The sequence below is a fragment of the Anolis carolinensis genome, chromosome 2, assembly GCF_035594765.1.
Source record: "Anolis carolinensis isolate JA03-04 chromosome 2, rAnoCar3.1.pri, whole genome shotgun sequence".
In the NCBI taxonomy this organism is placed as follows: domain Eukaryota; kingdom Metazoa; phylum Chordata; class Lepidosauria; order Squamata; family Dactyloidae; genus Anolis; species Anolis carolinensis.
Genome location: NC_085842.1, coordinates 294723363 through 294751353, shown reverse-complemented (window position 1 = coordinate 294751353; position 27991 = coordinate 294723363). Strand labels below are relative to the sequence as shown.

The 27991-nt window shown below is 39.2% G+C and overlaps 1 protein-coding gene across 6 annotated transcripts in view; it reads right to left on the bottom strand.

The window, feature by feature from the left end:
- Window positions 1-27991, bottom strand: part of pde4d (phosphodiesterase 4D) — an 830388-nt gene that overhangs the window by 671415 nt on the left and 130982 nt on the right. For all 6 annotated transcript variants that reach the window (XM_008102872.3, XM_008102871.3, XM_008102870.3 and 3 more), the window contains exon 2: window positions 10716-10825. In XM_008102872.3, the coding sequence (XP_008101079.1) occupies window positions 10716-10754 (39 nt within the window). In that variant the 5' untranslated portion in view covers window positions 10755-10825. The remainder of the gene's footprint in view (window positions 1-10715; window positions 10826-27991) is intronic.

Genomic DNA, 27991 nt, shown 5'->3' with positions numbered 1-27991 from the left:
ACCAACTTCCATTATTGTTATTGTTGTGTGCTGAATTATAGTTACCCTGAACTTACCAGGGGTTTCTTGGCAAGCTTTGTTCAGAAGGAGTTTGTCATGTCCTTCTTCTGAGGCTGACAGGGAGTGATTGCCCAAGATCATCCAGTGAGTTTCCATGGCCAAGCGAAGACTTGAAGCCTAGTCTGCAGAGTCCTAGGGCAATGCTCTAACCACCACACCCTTTTGGCTCTCAGTCCTATCACATTACTCAGACATTACTCTTACTGCTGATGTCATATGCTGAAATAGTCTTCCATTGCTCTTTTCCATTCTTAAGTTCCAAAAGAAAAGGTTCTGGTTTTAATTGAGAATTAACTTTCAAGATCCTTTGTGCCCAATTGAATATCTGAACCCAGAATTTTGTCACTTTTTCACCATATAGGAATGATACATAGTTTTATAAAAGATGTAGCATAATGTCAATTTCAACCCCTTTTACATCAGTCCATTTTATCGTGCATTTTACTGTCAAATTTTTAATAAATATTTGTACATTTTACCAATTAGATGTTCATTGTCTGTACACAATTGCAATTCACACTCAGATTTATTTTGTTCATGATTCTTTTTCTCCATCTTAAATTCTTCCAATAACTACAAATGTTTCATCTTAATATGACACCCCCCATCATTTCCAGGCACTAAAGGCAAGTGAAATGTTACTGTCTCAGAATTACCTCCTCCTGCTTTTATCGCATCATCACCATTAAACAAACATAATTAGACATGTGTCAACATTACTGTTATTAGAATGATCAATTTTAAAAGGATTGTTACCAAAATGCAAATTAGCAGAATCTCCCGGGAAACCTTTGAGGGATTGTGAAGGTATTATTCACCTTAAAAATAATTATCCCAAAGTATGCATTTGCTCCCAACAATGTATTCCCTTTGCTATATGAATTTAAACAAAAATAGTTGTGCTTTTAATAAATGTAAATATCTTTAAGACAGCTCATAAAACTACTCCTTTACATGTAAGCACTAGTGACCTGTTCATTTGCCATCTATACACCCACAATTATCGGTTGAAATTTCAATGTGAACCAGGCATCCTATAGATAATTTTGAAAACTTTCTCTAGGCCCCTAAACACAAGAATAGCTAAATATAGTGGTGTTCCGAGATCAAGACTATTCCAAGCACTGTGATTTTCGTGTGGAAACACAAGACCAAGGGGCAATACCTGGTGATGACATAGTGTGGGTCTTGGTGATGTTAGAAAAGGCCATCTCAGGCAATGGCATCAAGCAAGAAACCTTAAAAATCAACCATTGCTGCAAAAAGTATGCCATTCAGGTTTCAGCAATGACCAGGGGTGAGGATATTTGTACAATTAAAGCTAGTGCTCCATATATACCCATTCTTGGAGATGTCAGTTCTGGCCATAGTAACACATGACTTGATTATATCCTGCTTGCATTACTATATTGTTGTATATATTGGAATTTTATGAAAAGTGCTCAGAAAACTCAGTTGCCTAAGAAGCTGTAGTCAGATTACTAACTGGAGCTGGCTACAGGGAGCACACAACTGGCTGTCTGTTTTTTCTTGGCACGATTCAAAAAGCTGCTGATGACATAAAATCCTCTACAACAGCATTTCTCAACCTGTGGGTCGGGACCCCTGGGGAGGTCTTCAGGGGGTGTCGGAGGGGTCACCAAAGACCGGTATTTTCTGTTGGTCATGGGGGTTCTGTGTGCCAAGTTTGGTTTAGTTCTATCATTGGTGGAGTTCACAATGCTCTTTGATTGTAGGTGAACTATAAATCCCAGCAACTACAACTTCCAAATGTCAAGGTCTATTTTCCCCAAACTCCACCAGTATTCAAATTTGGGCATATTGAGTATTTGTGCCAAGTTTGATCCCAATCCATCATTGTTTGAGTCCACAGTGCTCTCTGGATATAGGTGAAGTACAACTCCAAAACTCAAAGTCAATGCCCACCAAACCTTTCCAGTATTTTCTGTTGGTCATGAGAGTTCTGTGTGCCAAGTTTGGTTTAGTTCCATCATTGGTGGAGTTCAGAATGCTCTTTGATTGTAAGTGAACTATAAATCCCAGCAACTACAACTCCCAAATGACAAAATCACCTGACCCAAAACCCACCAGTATTCAAATGTGGGTCATTTGTGCCAAATTTGGACCAGTGAATGAAAATACATTCTGCATATCAAATATTTACCTTACAATTCATAACAGTAGCAAAATAACTGTTACGAGGTAGCAACAAAAATAACTTTATGGCTGGGGGTCACCACAACATGAGGAACTGTATTAAGGGGTTGCGGAATTAGGAAGGTTGAGAACCACTGCTCTGCAACATGGGTCCAGGCTATTTAGAAGACTTTATCTCCCTTAATGGGCCCATTAGAGCTCTATGAATTTCTGGGAAATACTTTCTTTCTGTCCCGCCACCTTCTCAGGCTTATTTGGCACACTTAGAAGGAAATAGGAGAGGAAAGGCCTTCTCGGTGGCTCCTCTGAGTCTTTGGAACTCCCTGCCAAGGAAGACCAGATTGGCTCTCTTCTTGTACCCCTCCTGTCAGCAACTGAAAACATTTTGAAAATGAATGGGCTAGGCTTTTAATTATATGCTATGCAGAATTGAACTCTATGGGCAGTTATGTTTAAAATTACCTTAGGCAGTAATAATAATAATAATAATAATAAAACTTTATTTATAACCCGCCACCATCTCCCCAATGGGGACTCGGGGCGGCTTACATGGGGCCATGCCCAGACACCATACAATATAACAAAATAAAACAATATATCATAACACAATATAATAGTACAAAAATAATCATATACATTACAACACAGATCAGAGCAGACAGGGCGGGCCACATGAACATTTAATTAAAAACTCGGGAGAGAGAGGCATATAAATAAAGAGAACAGGGGTATAAGATGGAACAGTCCAGACAGTCCAAAGAATAAAATCCAAGGGGAGTAATCAAAGGTATATAACATTTACTCCCCGAAGGCACATCGAAAAAGCCATGTTTTTAGATCTTTCTTAAAAGCCAATAAGGTGGGGGCTTGCCTGATCTCAGAGGGCAATGAATTCCACAGTCGGGGGGCCACAGCAGAAAAGGCCCTCTCTCTCGTTCCCACTAGACGGGCCTGGGATAAAGGCAGTGGCGAAAGAAGGGCCTCCCCGGATGAGCGGAGGGATCGAACAGGTTTATAATAGGAGATACGGTCACGAAGGTAGGTGGGTCCCAAACCGTTTAGGGCCTTATAAATGATGGTATTCACCTTGAATTGGGACCGGAAGGTGAACGGCAGCCAGTGGAGCTCCTTGAACAGGGGAGTAGATCTCTCCCTGTAGCTCGCCCCTGTAATTAATCATTTAGACAGCTTTGCTGTACATTTAGACAGCTTTGCTGCCTCCCCTGCCCTCCCCCAATACACACACACACCCTGAATCAAAAGTGCTTGAAGTCTACATTTCTAATATTTATTTATGCCAAAATCTCCTGATTACTGATTTTGTTGAAACTAGGTGTTTAATTTCTTGGATTCTTTCTTTTTATAATGGTAACGAAAAAAATTGCTTCAGAGAGGGCATGGATTTCAAAGGAATAGGTCTCTGATGCAGACAGACTCAGCATCAGAAATGGGTGCATTTGGGAAAAACACACACTGCCTTTATCAATCATTTAAAAATATTAACATGGCATAATGTGTGCATGCTATTTCCCTCATAAAGTGATGTGAACAATCTAGAGTCTTTTGAAGAAGCAGGATGGCAAATTTAATAATGCTGATGATGATGATAAGCAGCTAAATGTGAAAGCCTTCAGAATAATGGTACATTCAAGTGTAGAGAATGTGTGTGTTCAATTAAGTTCTAATGCTGGGCAAGGTTGAAGAGAACTATAGTTCAATGCTGTAACCAGAGTCTTCTATAACTTTAAATTGCTTTACAGACTGTCTCTGTGAGGCTTCTGCCCCTTGTTTAATCCTTTTTCCCTAGCAGAAGCAAGTTTCTATCTAAACCTCTATTGCCACCATAAGTGGAGACTTCCACAAATCTCGCTGCTATCAACAAAAGTGAAAGCTAGATGCCCTGTATGACCTATTAGATGCTCTCAAAGTTGAGAAATATCATGCAACTTCTATCCCCACTGGACACCAATTCTCCCTCTCCTCTGCTGTCACCACAAATACTACTCCTGAATTCAGTTCTTATATACAGTTCTCAAAGCCACACAGATATGAGACGTAAAAGAATACTTTATAAACAGAAGATCAACATAACAAAACAAAATAATAATACACTTAAAGCAAATAAATCTCTCCCACCAGCTTCTTGTCTGATTATTTCTGCTATTCAAGACATGAAAGACCAAATTAACTTAATATATAAAACAACATTTTCTACAAAAAAAAATCTATGACATTACAGTGTCCTGCAGAATTTCCTAGTAGGCCCCCTTCTACAATAAGATTATACAAAATTCAGCACCCTGGATAAGTCCAATCACTCAGTTTTGAGTAATTAAACCATGTCTCAATGAGAATCAAATTTCTTCAGTATTCTTGTTTAGCTGCACCAAAGTCTGCTGGTTCCCATCCCATGACATTGAACTACTTCTGGCAAGGCTCTGTCATAAAACTGTAGATAAAGCAGTGCATGCCGCCACTGTGGCAACATGGGAAGAGTCCCGTGTTCAACGGGAGGAAGCTTGGCCGACACTCCCCCTCCCAGGAAAGGGAAACAAGTAAGTCAGTTGATGTGGGGCATGGGCAACAGATTCCCCCCACCGGGCAGCACCAGATTCGCCACGATGTGTGGTGATTCCGGCAGCCCATCTAAAGTCCTTAATCACCTGTAGAGACTTTGCAAGAAGTCAAGGCTATGAAGAAAGACAGCCACTAGTGTTATGTGCATCTCTTGTCAAGCTAATGTTTTCAGAAGTCTGGAGTTTAATATAAGAACCAGGAAGAGTCTTTTAAATCTTAAAAGGAATAAAAATGAGAGGACATAGAAATAGAAGTGCTGCCATCAGGTATGGGCTGCTGAACAAAATGCATAAATCCATGATCCAAGCAAGCAAGAGAAAGAAAATACTAACTCTACATAAGAAAAATGAAATGGAAATGTTTTATATGCAGGTACTTCATCTTGTATCTCTTCAACACTCTTTGAAAAATCTCTGTGCATCTGCTATGATATAACTGAGCATTTCCCTCCATTTTTATTTACTTCTTTTGCACTTTGCAATTAATCACTTGACAGTTAACAAACCAGTTTGCAACTTTCTCTCCTAGCACTTGCTCCTACTTTTTTTCATTCATTTACTTTGCAGCATAAAGTCATTTATCTTTCGAGGTCCTGTTTTTCACTGTTGCTTCCCCTCCTTCCACTTCTTTCCTGCACTAAAACTTGAAATATGTTTCCATTGTGCAAAAGACTTAATTCCCACATCTGAGTTAAATAATAATTTTCTTCCACTGTAACTAGGATAAGAGACAAGAAGAAAATAAATAGATGTTCGACTTGTAATACATCTTAACGTTCTTCTTTCACATGAGTATTCCATGATCAAAGCCACATCTACATTGGCCACATAATGTGGGGCCAGTTTGGAGCTTTATGCCACTTTTCTCCTGGGCCATCACTAGCCACATCTACTGAAGTCATCATGGAGTGAGTGTACACATAATCACCTTCTTGCTGATGTCACAGGCATCTCATCCTGATTTTAGTAGATGCAGATGCCATAGCTAGGCACTTGCAGGGAACTCCTTGGCTGGTGACATGGAGATGGCCCATCCCCTATTCTGTGCACAGGGAAAAGGTGATGGTGGTAGCATGCATCTAATGGGGCCAAGAGGACCTGATCTACAAATTCCTAGGATATTCCAGAGTTTCCTGCAAAGTCCAAAGTATTTATTCCCTGATTTTTCTTAGCGGAGGGCAAAGTCAGGTTAACGACAAAAAATACAATGCACGTACAATGTTCCATTAACCAAGAGGACCCCAAAAGGGGGCCTAAACAGAGAAGGACTGTCAATTTTATGGGGAGGGGGTTGAAGGAGTAAAACTATTTCCCCCATTTTCCTATTACTCCCTCCACCCATGTCACTGTCATGGAAACAACATCCTTTTATAACATGGGAAGTGTTTGCGTGTTTTCCAGTGAAAATGGGGAAAATGGTTTTCCTCCTTCAACTCCACCCCATTGTGAAAACTGACAGCACTGGATTCAAAGTGAGTACAGTTTTTTTAAAAAATGCATTGGCAAGAGAATCATAGAATACTCCTCATATCATGTGGTGGGGGTATATATCTTAGAATATTTTACCCATAGCACTGAAACAAATTGAGTACAGTAGAGTCTCGCTTATCCAACATAAACGGGCCAGCAGAACGTTGGATAAGCGAAAATGTTGGATAATTAGGAGGGATTAAGGAAAGCCTATTAAATATTAAATTACACTATGATTTTTCAAATTAAGCACCAAAACATCATGTTTTACAACAAATCGACAGAAAAAGCAGTTCAATACATAGTAACGTTATGTAGTAATTACTGTATTTACAAATTTAGCACTAAAACATTGTAATGTATTGAAAACATTGATTACAAAAACATCAACTACTAAAAAAATTGACTACAAATAAAGATAGAATTGCATAAAATGAACAACATTGTCAGAAGTTAAATCCATAAAAAGTTCAGTCCTTGCTGCCTAGAGAAACAGCTGTGGATCCGGGCAGGAGGCAGATTACATTGGATAATCCAGAACATTGGATAAGCAATGGTTGCATAAGCAAGACTCTACTGTATTTGTTTTTCTGTTTACCTCAATGTGCAAATGAAAGAAAAAGGCGATAGTAACACAGACAATGAGTGTTCTTGGCAAAGTAGATTTTATATTTGCATTACAAATTGAACAAGCAACTTTGCTTCCCAACAGAACCATGCATTTTAAGAAATGTAGGGTTGCTGTCAGAAAGGAGAGAGGCAAAGAAAATAAGAGGGAGGGAGAGAGAACTGTTTGGACTTCCCTTCCTTCCTTCCTTCCTTCCTTCCTTCCTTCCTTCCTTCCTTCCTTCCTTCCTTCCTTCCTTCCTTCTACATTGAATGTATAACCTGCTTTTCTCTCAAGATGGGATTCAAGACAATACAAGTATAACTTTATCATTCTCATTTTATCAAATTATAAATTCAATTTCCTCAAAAATATTTGATGGATGCATTGACAATGTATTCTATCTTTGGGCTTAGAATGTCTTTCATCTACTATTGAGCATTGCTATGGCTTGCAGCTGAGGCTGACCCGAGGCATTTTGCTGTAACAGGCAAAAGTATCTTCCTTTGATATTGGTAAAGCAATAAGGTAGCAGGGCAGCAAAAACTCCCAACATTTTCCTGCTTCAGATTCTACTAAGGCAAATTTTTCAAGTTTGCTCAATAATAGAGCTAGCCCAACAAGTAATTGCATAGAGTTAACTGTATTAAATTATTTTGACTGAATATTTAGTTCAAATTCCTTGTGCAACTCATCTTCCACTGATGCCAACTTCTTCCCTTCCTCCTCCTCCTCCTCCTCCTCCTCCTCATTAATCTCTCTCTCTCTCTCTCCCTCCCTCCCTCCCTCCCTCCTTCATACGCTCACATCAACTTTGTTTTGAAACTTCCAAATATGGGGGTGTCACATCCTAAGTTCAGTTACTTATATTATTGTGAATAGAAGTCACACAAAAGTACAGTGGCTACCTTATACATACAAAAGATGAAGCATTTGTGTGCAGAGGCCCATGGTATGAATGCACATCAGTTCTTCTCATCACACTTCCATTAGCCACCCGACAAAACTGGGATTTCAATCAGGCATATTTTCAAACGAACTCTTCTACTGAACAGTGTGAGATCATTTTTTGCATAATTCTACAATGTGAGAAAGCAGGCGCTAAGCTCTAAAGCGACTTTCATGCCTGCTTCCATGTGAAAGTAGCAAAGAATAGAACAGATCAACAGAGCCAATGGATTCAGCTAGCTTTGATGTGCACAGCTCTGGGCATAGCACAGAGACAGAACACACACCTGCAGAGACCTTTTCTGTTGAGAATAATGTATGGGCAGTGACATTTTGAAGCCCATGAAACCAGAGACACACTGTAGATAAAAGTGAAATCCTAGAACTGTGGCATCACCACCCCCCAAGCTCGTAAAGATCGTGATTATGAAAAATATTTTTAAAATAAAAGGCCTGTGCACTACACAAGGCAATCATCATCATCTTAATCTCCCTTAATATTAATTAGCACTGAATTTACAGGTCCTCTTCTGACAACAAAATAATTGTTACAATGACATTGCAAACTGAACATGAACCCAATGCAAACAGATTAAGTGGTTAGGCTTTTCTGTTATCTACGATGAAGGATATCATTAATCTCTCTGGCAATATCAAAAAGGTGTTCTTTGTCAAATACTAACATGACAAAATGAGTGCTGTTAGTAAAAAGAAATCTCTTGAAAAGCAAATTGAGTTAGAAAGAGTGTTAATTCTGGAGGCATGAACTACCAAAGGCTCCATAAAATTAGAGCCCAAGATAACCAAGAAAACTATGCATGAAAGAGTAAAATAATATTTGTTAATTTCAATGGGATGGCCAGATGTGCAGAGTATGTGACTAATTTTCTGCCTAGGGAGCTTCAGGGACTGCATGGACTGCCCCAAGGCCAGAAATCCACTTCCTTTTTGAAAAAATATTGAACATGTCCTGGCTCCCTAATGGGAAACTAACACAGTAATTCAGAATTGGATGGGCCCCTGGCTCCACATAATGGGTTCTACTAAGAATATAGGGAGTCAAGGGCATAGAGTTGACAAAGACACTTACATGATAAGCCCCTGCCTTAATCAAAGGGGATAGATGCCAAGGAAAACCACACAAGTGGCAAAGGAAGAGCCAATACATTTCGTAAAGGTTTAAATAGGAGATGCTGATTAATAAGCTACCTGGCATGCCAAGTCAAGCAGCTGTAAATCTCCCAGCAGTCAAGGAGGAGGAATATTCTTACAAACAACTGTTCAACAAACTGATAGGTACTCTTGAATAGGGTTTCTGAGTTCTGGATTATTGTGGTTCTTCTCACTCCTTTAGGCTTTGTTGAACATACCAACTGGCTTTTTGAAATTGATTTTAGAAAGATGAGATACACACACACCTCCTTTCTGGTAAACTGTACAAAGGTACAACATGGATTGTGGGCAAATCTCTTATGATGGCTCTATACTACTAGAGTCTGACTTTCTTGGCAGTTGCCACCTCTAGACACAGGACAAAATTATACATGTGGGTGAATTACTAATCCAGGACACTTTCACAAGTGGTAGCTTAGCTATTTTTAGAGACAGAAAACATGTGGTCCAAGTAGGCCAATCCTATACTTTGCTTTTAGAGCAGTGGTTCTCAACCTATGGGTCCCCAGATCTTTTGGCATTCAACTCCCAGAAATACTAACAGCTAATAAACTTGCTGGGATTTCTGGAAGTTGTAGGCCAAAACTCCTGGAGACTCACAGATTGGGAAGCACTGCCTAGAGGGTGTTAAGAGATATTTGGAGTAGTTGCCTTTTTTTACAGTGGATGGTGCAGGAGTGATGGTGGTCCTCCAAAATTTACTATGGTGCTAATGGAGCCCCTTAACATATCTCCAGTTGTTATCCTTGCAGTACATTGAAAGTAGAGCTCCAGCATCCTCCTATAAATGGTACCGAGTACCAGGGAGGCCACATGGTACAGCAGGAGCCCCCATAAATGACCTAGAAGAAAGAAAACTGTTTTTGCCAGTGGTGGTGGAAGATGTACTCCAAAAAAGTAACTTTTTGAAGGATTGTACGAGCAAGTAGTAGTTTATTGCGTAACCCAAATATAGCCGTAACATCGTGAAACTGTGTTTAAAACTATGTCATAAACCATAATAATGACACAGTTCACTGACCACTTAATTAATTGAAGCATCCCCCCCCTTCTTTTTTTTAAAGGCTTCCTCATTTTAAAGGCTCCCATTACTCCAAACCTTTGCACCTCTTTATTTTATTTGGCAGACTGCATCCGCTAAGAAGAGATTTGTATGAGTATGAATTTCATCTAATTCTTTCAAAATGAAAATGTTATAGGTATTTATTCTTGCTCTGTTCCTAATAAACAGGGATGAAATCTAAAACACTGGGAAATGATGCAAGATTCTACATTAGATACAAAGGAAAGCTCATTGTTGATTTAAGGCACTGAACCAGCATGAGTTCCTATCAAAAGTAATAAGATATGATCTGAAGTGACTATTTTTTATTTGGCCCAGATGTAATACCAATTTTTTGGATTTTAGAATACAGTATACACATGAAATCCAATATACAGCTTTTACAAAGTGAAGCATCTTACACATCATTATACAGATCAACAGAAAATACCAGAGAATTATATGCCATGAGTCACTAAAAGTAATTTTTCCTCTGCACAGAAACACACAAAAAGTAAACTTTTTTGTTTGTTTATATCCTGTTGATGACAGACAATAAAGCTTGCACAAATACTTTTAAATGTAGCAAAATATGTTACATCATCGAGCACACATAAAACTTGTGAAAAGATTTGAATTCTTGCATTGATAAAAGCAGCAGGTTACAGAACCATTTACTTACACTTTTACTCCTGATATGTAATGTGCTATTGCTGTTCATGATGCTGTTGGTACTGATCTGCTCCAGGTTTTATAAGTAGATATCCCAGCTCTTGCCCATTCAAATGCCACCTGATGGAAAGAAATTATTTATTAAATTTCAAAACACACCATGATGTTGTAACATCTGTTGCAATACATCTGTTGCCTGTGTTGTATTGCAACCTCATGTACATCTTCTCAGAGGTAAATCTCACTGATGCATTATGTTTGTTTACAAAAGGCTTTTAAAACAGCTGTCATATAGTTATTTCAAAAAGTATCCTCACGAAAACCCTATCAAATTCATGCGGCTGCACTAAGGCATCATGTGAATTGAAAGCACACATGCACACAGTATGGTGTCATCTGCTTATCTTTAAATTGTTGATGTTCTTTCAGTTTTCATACCTCCTTCCTCAGATCCTAATCCAGCTTTGTATCTATGTTCAGCATACAAATCAAACAGGTAGAGTTATAAAATGTATTCTGTCCTTATAGTAGTAAGGTTACACATTAGGATAATCAAATCAAGGGCGACTCTAGCTTTCAATTACTTTTTCTTGAAGTAATTATTAAATTGTGCCTAGTTTCTTCTCCAAACTAGCTCATCGGTATCATTTATTACCTGTTATTAAAAGAACAATGGTTAACATCTTGTTCAAATGTATTGGCTCATAAGTCAGGTTTATAGTCTCACAACTTTTGAGATTCGCCTTGATAGCTGTTAACAACCAAAACTACCCCTGCCCCCCTTGAAACTAACCTCTTAAGGCAGGCAAAGCCTCCACCAAAGGGCCTCCAAAGCATTGCACTGAGGCCCCATCTACACTGACCATTTAATGCAAGTTCAAATCAGTACTGAAGAAAGTGGATTCACTGTGCAGATTATTACAAAGGAAATCCTGAACCAGTTTGAGGCTCGGGTGGTGTTTACACAAACCACAGAACACTGATGCATATTAAGGGCTTTCTTTCATGTGTTTTTGTGTGCATTCATCTAGCTGCCACAGTCTGAAACTAGCTTCAAACTGCATGAAACGGTCAATGACAATGAGGCCTCAGAAATGGTGACTGCAGCACTCTTCTAGTTGGGAATGTGCTGAAACAAGCAGCTTCTGCAGGACCTTCCCACCTGCCATCTCAATGTGGCCTTTAACTGGGAGAACTTGCACCCTGATCTGCAGCGTCTCAGAAGCCCTTCTGTTGACTGATCTAAGAGCTAAGTTTTTAAGGGATGGCATCTGCAGAAATTCACAGAATCATTGGACGGTTTAGGATCTCAGCCACCCTGTCTAAAATGTTTGTTTTTTTCTACTATATTTAGAAAATAAAAATTGAGCACACAGAAAAAATCCCCACAACTGACCCCTTAAAAAGTCATGATTTTGGAGTAAAGAGTTACTTCCTATGCCTAAAAAACCCACTAATGTTATGATAATGTTGCTACTTTTCAAAAAATTAATGACAGCACCCTCTTCTCACCACTATCACTTCCCATATAACATTTACAGGTGACAACGCAGTGCTAATGTTACTTGCAATGTGTTCCATACCAGCCCTGTATACTAGATGCATGGCCCAACATGTTCACACAAAATTCTATGCTTTAAGACGCTGGCATAACCAGAAAGTGCATGAACGCCGTTCTTTGAAAGCCTGGGATGAAATCTGAGAGTAGATATAGATCAAGAAAGTTGCACTGAAGCCAGGAAAATATTTATTTCCCATTCAAATTCATGATTACTGAGCTCTAGTGTTGGCCAAATTTGACATCTGAGTAGCCCTCTGAGATACAGCCAAACACTCATCCAAGCCAAACATCTCTATTAATTTAAAAGGTACACAAGCAATTAAAAATGGCAGATTGTTTGTGCATTGCTGAATAATTCATTGACATCTTATGTCTGCCTTTTGAGGTTACAGCAATGATGTCAGTTTCCAAATGTCCATCTGAAAACGCAGTATTTCTTCAGCAGTTCGTGGAGAGCAGAAGGACCGCTCTGATTGAAATTGTATGGCATCCATTGTCTGTCTGACTCATCCATTGACCAGGATTTGAGAGCAGTCAATATTTGCCTTTGTCCAATCTCAGTTGGAAACACTGTTTACAGATGGTTGATTTCTCTAACATATTGGAAGCAAAATACAATAAAAAAGTGATCAAGATCAGAACATTCCTCCCTGATAAACACTGCACTTGCAAAAACTCTGGGCCTCAACAGTAGCAAAGCATTTAAAGAAAGAAACAAGACTGCCAGGAGGCATAGTGGGCTCTATCAATAACACTGCACACTGTCAATCACAGACGATTAGCAGTAGGCATTAGGACCAATATAGCACCAGAATTGGGGACTGAATTATCTCCGCATAAAAACTGCATGCTGGGCTTGCTACTGGGGCTTAATTAACTGAGAAGTTGCAGTGTGTGGAGGAGAGTTTGCCCATCCTAATCTTGCCCTCATCAGCATGTTGCGAGACCAAAATATGCTTGCTTTGCTTTTTGAATGTTGCTATTTTCAGATGTCATTTTTTCTTTTGCATAGAAACTGACCTGTTTGCCTTATGCAGACAAAAGAAGGGCAAGTGGTGATATAACAAATAAAACTGGTGGATGTGTTTAAGTTTCATTTCATTTCCCTAATACAAAGGTAAGGAATGTGTGATTTTTCAGATCAGAACTTAGAAATATATTTATGATACAGAGTGCATGTGTGTAGCAGGCTGACTGCTATGATTAAGGAACAATAGGTAAAGGAAGGGCCTTCTGAGAGTGCCTTGGACTGAAAGAAAGTCAAACCAGTCCATACTCTAGGAAATAATACCCAGCTGCTCACTGGGGGGAAGGATATTAGGGGCAAAGATGACGTACTTTGTCCACATAATGAGAAGACAGGAAAGCTTAGAGGAGAGAATGATGCTAAGGAAAAAGGAAGAGGGGCCGACTAAGGGCAAGATGGATGGATGGTATCCTTGAAGTGACTGGCTTGTCCTTGAAGGAGCTGGGGGTGGCGACGGCCATCAGGGAGCTCTGGCGTGGGCTGGTCCATGTAGTCACGAAGAGTCAGAAGTGAATAAACAACAAAGGTACTATATAGGAAATAATCTTTTATGATAGGAACTCCATTAAAGACAGGAAAGCCTTCTGAGATACAAACCTAAGAGGATTAAATTAAACTCTGTGGAGCAGTGAAAGAGCAAAACAGGAAGAGGAGGAGAGAAGAGACAGTGTAATGTCTAAGAATATCAGTCTACGACTGCATCTATACTGGCTGTTAGGAATTGTGGGAGTTGAGGTCCAAAACACCAGGAAGGCAGAAGTTTGCCCATGCCCGATATATATTGTAGATTAATGCATTGGCACCAATTTAACTGCCATGATTCAATAATATAGAATCATGGGAGTTTATAGTTTCACAAGTTCACTAGCATTCTTTAGCAAAGCGTGTTTGTGCTCCCCAAACTACAACTCCCAAGAATTCCATATTATCATGCCATGGCAATTAAAGTAGTGTCAAACTGCATTAATTCTACATTGTACTGTAGATGTACCCTGAGAGAGAGTATGAGTGAATAAGGCATAAGGAGATTTTTCATTACTGAAAAATTCATCCAACATTTCTCTGTCTAAAGCACATTTAATTCTAAATGCGGAGGGGTTGTATTTCCAATAATTTAATACGCGGATATGATAAAGTCATCCATAACTGAACAGGAGGAGGATGAAGTTCTGGGGCCTAGAGCATCCTCCCTTCTCTCCACCACCCCATTTAGTTATGGATGGTTTTAAAAAACGTTTCCACTAAATATTTACAAAGCATTACATTATATGTTAATAAGTTATATTATAATCTAGCGAAATATAAACAACAGTTCAGTTCTCCTTCCATAACCTTAACTGCAAATGATTGTCATGTTCTCAGACCAATTTTTGAACTTATGATCAATTCAGCCTCCTCTCATTGAACAGATGTATGGCCACTACATGTTCTAGTTAAAAATAAACACTTCAGAACTTTCGATGCAGACAATGATAAGCCAATGCCTTCTGTTTTTCCTTGTGCATACATAATAACCAGATACCAAACTATTTCACATTCTACTATACAGTATTTAATTCTTCCTTTGTGAGGTTCATTTTCTAGATAAGTTTCTCATTTCATGCTAAACTCTACACTATGTCTAGCCAATATCACAAAGTAAATCTTTTAAGAACTTTCCAATATTGCATTACAGCTCTAGCAGACACCTGCAATTATTCCTTTGTTTTGAAGATTTTAATTATGCCCTTCAAAGAGAAAGAATTGGATCAAATTGGATTATAATAATTTTCTAGTGTGCTATTTTTCAGTCACTTGAAATCAAAGCTCTGCTCCAGATGTTTTGGACGACAAATCCCTGATCATGCTGTCTGGAAGTGTTACTGGGGCTGGGACCCAATTGTGGTGATTGTGAGCCTGGGAGATCAGATACTTCCTTCCTTGGCCTTAGCTGACTTACAGATATAACTGACATTCAGCTGTGTTACTTCTGCATCAATAAGTCATTCTTTCTTCAGGTCTTATCCTCTGCTATATGACTCCAGACAAGTTGTTCCCATTGACAGTGGCCCATCCTTAATTTCCTATCTATAAAAAGTGGGGCTGATACATGCCATACATTTATTAGAAAACAACTAAGAACAATGCTACACAGATAGATGTGTAATCGCTGGTGATGTAGTGTAATGCATTTTATTGAGAGCAACAAATCAATATATATGCACAGACATCTTTATAAATGTACTGTGAGGTACAATGGTTTTCCATGCTGTATTTGTAGACACTCTTGCCATCTCAAATCTTTAAAAGGCAATGGAGATAAAAAGAAATATCCCACCCATTTTCTCCTGGGGAGTTCTCCCTCCCCACTCTTATAATGACGTGTATGCCATACATACATAGCTGAGAAATATGCTATTCTAGGCAGGTTCCTCAAAGTGTTTGCTCCAGAGAAATCTCTTGCTTTATATTCTTGTCACATTCAGATGATTGTCAAGGTCAAATTGCTAATCCGAGCTCAGGGACTATCAAGGCACCAACATTTCTACGCCAAAGAGGTAATGCTTTGCATTTTATGGTTTAGAAAATAAATAGTGCACATTATGCATTTAAATTATGCCTCTCTCACAGCAAGAAAAAGAAGTTCATGGTCTGTCTTTTTAAAAAAAATCAGTTGCAGCAATTGGAAGCGGCCACGAAGGAAACCAGCTGCTTGCATGCTTCAGAAACTAAGCATGAAATTGGTTGCCTATTATGAAGAGAGACCAGGCTGAAGGTAGGGAGGGGAATGCTTTTATCATCTTCCTTTAGGATAAACTTTGACAACTGAATTGTATCAGACCTCCACCCAGCCACCCCTTCAAAATCCCCACAAGTCTGTATTCTCTGTTCAAGTGTTGCTGAGGGCTTCCTAGGGCAAAAAGCCACCTGTTATCTCAGCTGTGCCTTCTGATGCCACAGGAGATGTAATTCAGTTTTAAGACGTGTTTACAATCTCTTGGTGGTTAATTTTGTTTCCTTTTTATCTAGCTGTAAAAGAAAAAAAACCAAGTTATACAGTATAAAGTGCAGTTTATAATGTTATTTTTTTAACCATCTTAAGAGTTGGGTCATGTTTTGCAATACATTACAGGACATATTTGCCTTGCAAAGAGGGAGTTCAACTTCTGTAGTGTTTTTGGACACCTAAACAGCTAAAGATGTTTATCTAAGGCAGTGTTTCTCAAACTGTGTTCCTCCAGTTGTTTTGGACTTCAGCTCCCACAATTCCTAACAGCTCTGGCTTGGATTTCTGGGAGATGAAGCACAAAACACTTGGAAGACATCAGTTTGAGAAATAGTGATCTAAGGAGCACAGATAATATGGTGAATTCCCAAACGTATTCCAGAACTAGCAACTAGAAGTAATCATGCCTAAATTAGGACTTTCTCTCACAAAAGAAAAAGAAAAAAGAGTCCTCTACTAGAAGCACTTTGGCCTTGCATGTGGGGATGGACACTTGTGGGACTTGTTTCCAAAAGGTTTCAATCTTGAAAAACATCATTTTTTGACCATAATGGCCAAAGTCTACACAGCATCTCTCACCCAAGGAGAAGACGACTAAATTGATGGTGTTCAGGAAAGGTTGTTGATTTAGGGTAAATTTGAGGAGCAGTCCGTCATAAATGACTCATGCACAGGGTTAATAGAATAAAAGCTGGAAATGACTCCTCTACTTTTAATGGTTGTATAAAAGAGGACACTTCAGATGGTGTGTTTGTAATCTGGTTGTGTTACAAGCAACACTTGCTGACATTCCCTCTAGTATAAACAACCATTTAAAATACAGAATCCCTTTCTAGTTTTCATCCTGACATTCATGCATTTATTATAATGCATCCCCAAGGACATTTCATGGCTGGGACCAGTTCAGTTCCCTTCACTTAAGAAAAAGTATTGGACTGATGTAAAACCTCTTGGTCTCAGAATCCACTCTAAAATATGCAGAGGTCGTACATAAAACAGGAAACAAAAACTGTTGCATACTATGCATTATTTTTGATAAGCTCCCACCATTTCTAGGTGCAAATATCTGAAATGCTCAGACTCCCTGCCATTTTATGAGTCAAAAAAGGGTTCATTTAGCATTCAAAATCCATTTACAAACATGTTTACAGATGATACCAATAATAAAACTGTAAGGTTAGTGAGTGGTATTTATTTATTCATTTGATATCCAGTATTTAAGCTAATCCCTGGAAGCAGAGCCGGCCCTAGGTATTTTTCAAGTGTAGGTGAACAGAATTCCCCCCCCTCCCAAAAAAACACACACACACACACACAATCACTGAAAAATAAAAGCGTTGGATAAGCGAAAATGTTGGATAATAAGAAGGGATTAAGGAAAAGCCTATTAAACATAAAATTACATTAGGATTTAACAAATTAAGCATCAAAACATCATGTTTTACAACAAATCAACAGAAAAAGCAGTCTCGACTGCGCCCCCATTTGTTTGGCGCCCGAAGCGACCGCTTAATTCGCCTTATTGTTGGACCGGCTCTGCCTGAAAGCTACTTATAATATTCATATGAATATACATGAATCACTTAAAAACAAGCTGTGGGATATAGACTGAGGTTTAAGTGATGCAATAACTACTAGACCACACTAGAAGAACAGGAGTGGGCAGCATGTAGTCCCACAGGCATGTCCTTCACCTGTTTTGCAGCCTCTCTATTCACCCACTGAATTGCTGTATGAACCCATTTCAGCAATGGGAGAATGGCAGCAAGCTCTTTCATATTTTCACTTTAAAGCAAAGCTGATGGTGAGCATGGACTATTTTGAAGTCAAACTTCCCTCCTGAAAACATGATTTCCCTTCAGAACAAACCTTGTGTTTCCCCTGCATTTTGTTTTAAAGAGGAAGTAGAGGTGCCATTACAGCCAGTCCCTGAGTTACATATATCCAATTTACAAATGACTCATAGTTAAGAATAGGAGTAAGACAACAGGAAGTGAGAGAAATATATCCCTGGGGGGGGGGGGTTCACTCCTGAAAGAGTTATCATGGGGAAAAGGTGTTTCGACTGAAGCTTTATCACCAATCCTTATTTCCACAACAAGCCAATTGTTTCAAACTCCATTTATCATAGGGACAGAATGTGAGATGAAATCTGAACAGGGGCACAAACAGCAAAACAAACACCACAGAGGCATTAACTATCATATGCTAGCCAAAGCTAAAGAATATATCTTTTTGGCTAGAGTTACACTTTTAAAATGCACCTGTTCCAACTTACAAACAAATTCAATGTAAGAACAAAGCTACAGAACCTATCTTGTTTGTAACTTAGGGACTAGAGTTGTGCATAGAATTCGTTTCTCCCATTTCTTCTTTTCTTTCTTTTTTTGGTACTTGGGAAGCACATAATGGGAACCCCCCTCCCAGTATGAAAATCTGCTCATCACGAAAGCAAGCAAGGGCCAATCCTGGCTCCTTGTCTGTTTTTTGTGAGCAAAGCCTTCCCTTGGAAAGCGTGTGCGCCTGCCAGTGCCTGCAGCCAAGTGCCTCCTATAGAGTAAGAATTTCTTACTCTAGAGGAGACGCTTTCTGGGCCTGCACGTCACAAACACACTCTCTTTGGAAAGAGAATGCGCATCTAGCGTGCAGGCCCAGAAAGCAAGCATGCCTGCCAGTGCCTGCAGCTGAGTGCCTCCTCTAGAGTAGAAAGAAACATCAGGTAAGACGAAGCCTCCTTAAGGCGTGTGGGAAGGGAAGCCTGGGAAGCCCCCCCCCCCTTCCCATAATGGGCTGATAGAAAATGGATCTTTCGGCACCCCAGAATGAAAGCAGATATCTGCCTTCCCGATTTCGAGAGGCTCCTAAAAAATTGATTGGGATCCCCCCCCACTGAAATCTGAGACACAAAACTAGTCAAAGTTTACTCTGAATGCACAACCCTATTGGGGACTGCCTGTACCATGGCACCAAAAATCAACAGCAGAAGTAAGGAATGCAGCAATGGGGACTCGATGTAAGCTCCATATCATTTGGGAGGGTTAATAATTAGCACAAGATGGTCATTTGTTGTTTTAGGGGCCAGTTCTCTTCTTTGGGGGATATAGCCTCTGATTCGTGTTCAGAATGGCCTCATCTGTGCTTAAGCAGGTTATTAAGAAGTAAAGGCACTACAGCCTGCTCTCACTGTTCAGGATTATTGTTTGTCTCGACAGGGCTTCAAGTTTTGGAAGCCGTGACCTGAGTGGAAACAAATGAGAGGTCCATTCTGATGAGCTTTTTATCCTGCTTTTGATGGCTTGATGTCATGAGCAATTTTATCCACATGTGCATTGATGACATGAGAAAGAAGAACAGACACAGACCAATTACATTTCTGTTCTATTCCCTTCGTATCTCATTAAAACATTGCTTTCTCTTTCTTGTCTTGATAAACACATTATCGTACATCTCTTGCTGTAACATCCATAGACACATTTTGGCTTGTTTTACTCATATATACATTGAACTGACATGAAAACACTGTTTAATATATGATAGGCACCCACAATATGCAAAACACTGGATTGGACTGGAGATTTTTACAAAACCATTGGGAGTTGAGAAAAGTCACTACATTTATTAAAGTGCTATTAAATTTATATCTAAAATCAGGATCAGTCCTGTCATTAAAAATAATTAGACAACTGCCTTATACAACATAATTTAGATTTTATGATAGGGCAGCACATGATTAGATACTTATTTAGTTACTAATGGTCTAAATCCAATTGTTACTCCCAAATGGAGTAGATTCACTGAATTAATTGAATTTACATAAGTGTTGGCTTGCCAAGTTCTCAAAGAAACAGTGGATCTATTCAAGTTCAGACTAACTGGATTTAGGCCATTATATTTTACTGCAATAGATAGGCAGGCAACATGTGGGATTTGCAGCCCCATATGCCAAAATAATCTGTCTGATATTGTGTACCACGGACTTCATTTTGAATGAAGAAAGGACATCTTTTGCTGCTATACTTCAGTCAAATGTCTTGCTCCACCCCTGCATGCAATTGGTTCAGTAATGGAGCGTTTCAGAAGAATTTGAATCAAGCTCCTCTCCACTGCCCTAAGTCAAATGCGAACTAGTTTAGCATATGTAACTTATTTATATTTTTGAGAAATTTCTATATCGCTTTTCTCCGATTGACTCAAGGTGATTTACAATAGCATTAAAACATACAATATAGCATAGACCATTAAAATTAACCCCAAATAGGTTACATAATCTTCCTTGCAGGACTTACATTTAGTAAAGAAAATGAAAATATACCATGTTTGTTTTACATATTTAATAGGCAGTTGTAAAGGCAATTTTTAAATAGCAATTTAAAAATTAAATTGAGTGTGAAACACACAGTAAATAGCACTTGTTAAAAGGAAAGTTTAAACTAATTCAGAGCTTTAGTTGGAAATTATTATTGTTGGAGTAACTGAATATATGACATCTCAATATGGTACATTTTACTTACAGAACTCAAATTTAAGAAAACAAGAAAGCATGGAAAAATTTAATATGTCTATCTTTTTATGACAGAAGAATTTAATATCCAAGTACTGTAGTCTCCAAATGTCTTGGTTTGGCAGGGACATTCCTGAGTAATTTTCTGTAGCCCCACCTTTTCAGTTCCTTGACTTGGTTTTTCCCTCCTCTTTCCACTTTCCTCCTTTGTCCTCAGTTACTGAAAACTGAGTGCAGGGGAGTAGGAGAGATAAAAACATTGTCCCTTGCAGTAGGTTAAGACAAAAACAAATTTCTGCAACCTCTCCTAGCTTGTGTGATCTTCCTCATTAATAACTACAGTGTTCCCTCACTTATTGTGGGGGTTACATTCCAGGACCACCCGCAATAAGTGAAATTCTGCGAAGTAGGGGCACTATATTTATTTCAATAATTGCACATTATATTAGTAGTTAAGTGGCCTTTCTCCCCTTGGCAAGCCTTTTTCCTGTGCTTCTTCCTCTCTGGCACCTGCCAGTTTCCCTTTTGTGCACCTCCCTCTCGTCGGCATCTAGAGTGGCCCAGCTGGACGCCGACGAGAGGGAGAGCGCATGTGCAAAAGAGAAGCTGGCAAAAGGGAAGCCTTCTGCACATGCGCACCTCTCAGAAAAAAAACGCGAAGCAGTGAGGGAGCGAAAAGTAAATCGCAAAGTAGGGAGGGAACACTGTATTGCCATTTTGAGCACAATCTGATATTGTTGTTTGGCCACATGGGGCCCAGTTTTATCTCTGAATGGTTGGAGGATACAGTATGCTTTGCAAGAAGAGTCACAATTGCAAGCCAGCCTTCGAAAATATCCGTATCTGGAACTTCTTGTGATGAGCCACAAATTGCATTACTACCATTAAAAATGACACATTGTTATGAAAAGGGCAGGAAAGGAAGAGGTACAGGCAAGCTGCTTGCGGAAGACCAATGCTGCATTTACACATTTTTATTACAGATTATTCCTATTCTGCACTAGCAGTTTGGTAAAATTAGTAAGAAATTTAATTTCATGCTGTTTTACTGCATTTGCTATTGGAATCTAGAGAGTTGGTAATGAGAAGCCTCTTCTGTTTGGAACTGAGGATATGAACATCCAAGTAATAATGTTTTTAAATGGTTGAAAAGGGAGAACAATTTAAACATTGTTCTCTCAAAAGGCAAGCGCTCAAGACAATTCACTCTCTGCACAGCCACAGTCTTCTGGCAGAGGGAACTATATTTGACTAACTTGCTTTCTTTTAGGTTTTTTTTCTATTACTTTCATATCCTTCTTTCTTTCAAGAAAAGCCCTCAAATAATTTAAGGAAGGGCAAAGAGCTTGGTATTGGTTGCTGTACAGGATCACGTGGATAAAGGACAGATACGGAGACTGCAGATCATCAACCAACCATATCAGGCGAAAAAGGACATGGATTACGGTGTATTCTAAAAAATACTTGGTGCTGATATCGTGCAACAGAGCTGGTGCAGTATGAGGTTTATGGTAGAAACAGGATTACTTAGGATTCTCTAGTAAGGTAAAAGTAAAGATCATTGTTTTAGGAAATACATTCAAGTATAAGAAGGGAAATGCATCCAAAGGTAGGAAAGCTAACTCCTGAACAAAAGGAGTTAACCCATATTTGGCTACAAGAGCTGCTGAAGCTAGATCTCAAGTATGGAGACAAGACAGCAAATATGATGGAGATTGGAGCCATAAGATTGCTCCTTCTTCAAACAAACAAACAAACAAAACAAAACTGTCAAATAGACTTCTGTATAAGTTGAGACATTTTTGACAAAAATGGCCCTAAAAACTTGGGTTGACTTATCCATGGTCAATGTGAAGTATTAACCTTGGGAGGAGTGCAGCTTTTTTGATACCTCTTTGGTGGGAAGAGTACAGGGAGTTGGTGCTTTTTCATGTTGTTCTAAGCTTTCACTGCAGTCTGTCCTACCCCTAATACTTAACCTGTCATGGTACCATGTCTGGCCCAGCAGAAACATTTAATTTGTAAGTTAATATCGTACCTTAACCTCTCTAGTAGCAGTAGCCATTTTGTCTGCATGCATTATGGGACTGTTTTTGCCACTTTTGTTATCACAAACATTGGATTGGCTTGGGAATAAAAAGGATGCAGAAGTAGATTTTTTGATAATCATTAAAATATATTCAATCTTCTGAAAGTACATATAAGAAAACATCAGTGACTGCAGTGAACCCTCCTGGAAAATTTTAATGTTATGTTCCAACCACAAGATTCGGTTCAGACAGCAATAATAATAATAATAATAATAATAATAATAATAATAATAATAATAATAATAAAGCTGATGTAGGCCTGTCGTGATTCAGAGGCAACTAATCTAAATCCAAATCTCAGTTTGGAAAGTTCACTTTTATATCTCCCACTAACCAACACTGGAAAGAAAGAAATGACTCTAATTTCCCTTCCAGTTGTCAAAAGTGCCACAATGTGTACTTAAATTGGAGAGACCAAGGAAAACCATTCACTGCAAACTTGAGCAGCTAGTAATAATATTACACCAATCCTGGGCTCTTCCTTTCATGTTACTTCCTTGTACAGGTTTCTTACAAAGAAATATATCAATTTTGGCATACTGCCAGTGTGTTTCAGCCCCTCCCAATCCAGGTTGCTGATCACCCCTTTGGTGGAGTACAATTTGGACATCTCCTGAATCTAGGTGAAGCCTGTGATGGATCTCCTTTCACAATCCAAAGCCTTCAGCTCAGATCCCTCGCTTCTCCCCTTTTCCCCTCAAGCCGTCTCCCTGAATTGTGAACTTGGACCTCAAGATGATCCCCATATGCACAAGTGTATGTGTTCTGTTAAGTATGACCAGATTCTTTACCTAATGGGAACAGCCAGATCCAATTAGATCACATTAACCCCCCTGAACTATTCAATCATTCATAGCTCTCCAAACCCCTACTCAATTTCTTCCATTAGCAGATATTCTGATCTCTCATATAACTTTTCCATTTCTCCATTTTTCTTCCCATCTCCAGCCCATCCCTTCCCTATCTTTCTACAATCTTGTCCCTGTCTGTGTGGCATCTTTCCCAATTTGCCTTCTGTCAGAGAAAAGCCTCAGCTTTGCATCCCTCCTCCCCCAGGATTGCTCAGCAACTTTCTTCATACAGCCAAACTCACTTCAGGGTTCAGGGTTCATCTAAAGGCACTCACTAGTTTACACATATTGCCTTTTCACCAAGGAGTGGAAAAATGAAGGCACTGCTGCCCCCCAAATTCTGCCTCCTAATGAAAAATTTTCTCAGTACTCAAATGTCTAGCATTGCAAGTGTGAGACATTGAAATCATTCACACCTAAAAGTTTATATATGCTATGTTTGCTTTCCATAGGTAACCTTGTCTGTTCCTTTTCCTTAGATGCCTTAACTATGTTTCCAAATGCTCACTGAAATTTAAGTTTTTAAAATGCCAGAAATTTGGGAACTGAAGGATAATCTTGTTAGAAATGCAAAATGCTTCCTGTGGGGCAACATATCAAAACTCCACCCCTGCCTTCCCATCTGCTCATCCCTTGTGTCTTCATTGATATCCTTGGATGCCTGCTAAATGAGAGAGCAATTTAGAAATGTAAACATTAAACAACACAACTTCCCCCTACCAGAAATGACACGTTGGGTCCCGGCATTCTTCAGTGGAACTGGCATGGCTTTGGATTGCAAATACCAGTGTCACATAATGAAGAGAAACACCCGACTGCCAAAACTTGTATCTCAAGCCGTTGCTTCAGGGTGTTCTCACCCATACTAAGTGGGAAGCAATTGACAGCAAACATAATTAGTTTCCTTCTCCAGAAACAAAAACAAAAAAAACCCCACTGCTCAAACACAGTCTAAAATGAAGAAGGAGAACATGTTTTGCAGTCATATGTCAGACTTCTCTCTGGGATAGCCAGGTCAGAATTAGGCATTCCAGAGATAACCTTATTGCAAACCTCTATGAGAAACAAGAGCGCTGACAGAAACTAATATATCAGGTGGGTTTGCACTGACATTATTATGTATTCTCCTACATTTCACAGATGAAAACTGGGACACATTCGAGTGTGGTCAAGATGGTAATAGTAGTTACACTCTGTAACACAATTTTTGTCCCTGGGTTATAAATGTCATTTTCTAATTGGCTCTATCATAAAAACGTGGAAAAGGTTTATTAAACTGCAAAGACTTTTTTGTGGGGCATCCTACAGTGCATTATGCTATAGGTTTTCAATGAATATCTCATCCAGTCTCAACCAATTCAACATAGTTTGTGGCAGCCACAAAAACAAAGTTTCTGGAGTATAACAACTACTTTCAAAGCAAATGCTGCACAATTAAATAAGAATAACACTTTCAAACCAGGAGCAGACAATTTTCCAAATTTTGTTACATAATGTTATCAATAAGGAAGAACAAACATGGTACAAAAGGCTGCAGCAGTTTGCTTTTCCTGACCCTACTGGGAAGGAGAAGAGTCCATATATCTCCCACTCTCTCCTCCACCCTGCTGAAGCAACTGAGTGCAAATTTTGCACTGATGCAGATCTGCAGCAACTGAAGTAAACTGAAGACAAAAGGAAGAAAATGGGGATATTTTGAAAGCAGCTGCAAAGTGCCTATCCCTGCCAAATGTGGACAGTTGGAGAGAATGCCATTAACTGTTCTACATCTGCAATATTAGGAATATATTCATAACCTGTTAGGATTATGATACCAATATGGTTAGATATTGGTGCAGAGTAGCAAAAACGCAGAAGACTAGGGGTTTATGTGAGCAGAGGTGAGAAAAAGCAAAATAGCCAGCCTCCCTTTCCCACTAAAGAGTCATGCGCATAAAATAAGCATCAGAGACATCAAAAGTAAAATAGTAAAAATATGATTACTCACAATTTGTATGATAATGGTCATACAGGTAAAAACATTTTAGTTCCAAAAGAATACAGTTCAGGATACTACATATCTCTTTACAAAGTAGTAACATCAGCATGGCATGGCAGGATCAAGAAGCATAAAGCGGCAAAAGAGCCAAAGTGAGAAGAGAACAAAGAAAGTCTCTCCTTTTATGCTCCAAATTCTAAAGGCATATGTCACTTCCTGTAAGTCTCCAGGAAGTATACTCCCATTTCCCACATTTCCCATTTCCCTAAAATGGTGCCATCAACTCTGGAATGCAGCTTTGGCTTCAGGTTACTAAGCAACAAACAAAACTAACTACATAAACCATCCCGCATTGAAAATGCCGGCATGATTGTTTAGATAACCCAACATGCAATCTTTCCACTTAACAATAGCAGTCAATACATTTCTCCATATAAACCGTGGAGAATGGTAGCAGGCTACTACATCATCAGAGCTTGTTGCTGCTTAATCATATTGTCAAATCCATCCAATGAGGAAACAAGGTCCTGGAGGTAAGACAAATCACACCAGGCACAATGCAATAGCGAGCAGAGCCTTACTCAAACCAGAGGCAAAACCTGTCTAAAAGTATTTATGGGGTTAGGCTCAACCATTAATCTCTCCTGCTTTCAAGAAACAGTGACTTCTTTGCTTCTATTGCTAATTTCTCTGGTGGCATAGTTTCAGCAGGAATTAGGAATGACTGACTAGAAGCTCTGAGTTATCAATTTTACTATACCTCACCATTGGCTATTCTAGCTAAGGTTGATGGGGGGGGGGGGGTTGTAATCTAGGAACATCTAGAGAACCACACATTCTCCATCCCTGCCCCAGAGTCTTATATATTCTTCAAGATGGTTAGATGCATTTCACTACAAAGAAACTCCTGAATAACAGAGAGAATATTGAAGTGACCCCATGTTGGTAGGTCTTGATTCTGGGATTTTCCCATCAAATTAGCATTAGGCCAGGGAGCCGAGAGAATAGACAAGGGCCCTTTGACTGGCATCGTACTGAAGGGGGTGAAATCATTTCAATAGTCTCTAATCCACATAAGTGAATGTTGTTGTATGCTTTCAATTTGTTCTGACCCATGGCAACCATAATAGGAACCTATCACAAGGGTGGCGAGGTTGCAAAAAGAAGCTTGCCATAGCCTTCCTCTGAGGCTGAGAGTATGTGACTTGTCCAGTATCAACTATGGGTTTCATGGCCAAGCAAGTTTTCAAACCTTGATCTCCAGAGGCATACTTTAATGCTGAAACCAGTATAACATGATGTTTGCTTGATGGTAAGTGGCTCCTGATGCTAAGTAAGTTAAGAGTAAATGCTTTTGTTAGGAGCAGAAACTATTTTAATAAGAGAAAAAACTTTCTGGATAGTTCAGCTTACAGCTACAGGATTGAAAAATCTCCACCCTTTAGACCAGTGGTTCTCAACCTGTGGGTCCCTGGGTGTTTTTTACCTACAACTCCCAGAAATCCCAGCCAGTTTACCAGCTGTTAGGATTTCTGGGAGTTGAAAGCCAAAACATCTGGGGACCCACAGATTGAGAACCACTGCTCTAGACTAAAGAAAACTCCCATTCTCAACAATCTGCCTCAAACTTGAATCTACATTTCCAAAAATGTAAATTTGTATGTTTTATTTACTTAAGATAATTTATCCTGTCCTTTGGCCAAAAGCAGATTTCCATAGTGGCTACTAAATCATTGATTTGTCAGTTGCCAAATGGAATGGAAGACCCTCGCACCAGCTGTGAAGACAAAAGTGCAATGAATCTGTGCTTGGCTGCTCTTCTCTCCCTCAAAGGCCGCAGCAGTGGCATGGAAAAAAGGGCTAAGACAGGATGTAGATATGATGCAACATCTCATACTTCCATATCAAAATAAAATTATATGAATAGAAAAGCTGTCACACCAATGTGAGCAAAGGAAGGAAAACGTCTGTCAGTGGAGAAGATCCAGTGCTTCTCAATCTTTGGTCCTCCAGGTATTTTGGACTTCAGCTTCCACAATTTTTAACAGCTGGTAAGCTGGCTGGGATTTCTGGAAGTTAAAGTCCAAAACATCTGAAGGACCAAAGAATGAGAACAGATAGATAATATGGGAAGAGCCTCTCCAGTGAGGACCTTCCCTTTCATGTGAAGTGAAGATCCTTCTGGTGTGTGTTAGGACAGCTGGCTATGAAGTGGCTCCATTTATTCAAAGTCTGAAAAAGTAATGGAAAAATAACATACAGCTATTTGATAGGAGTAGGCAATTCACTCTA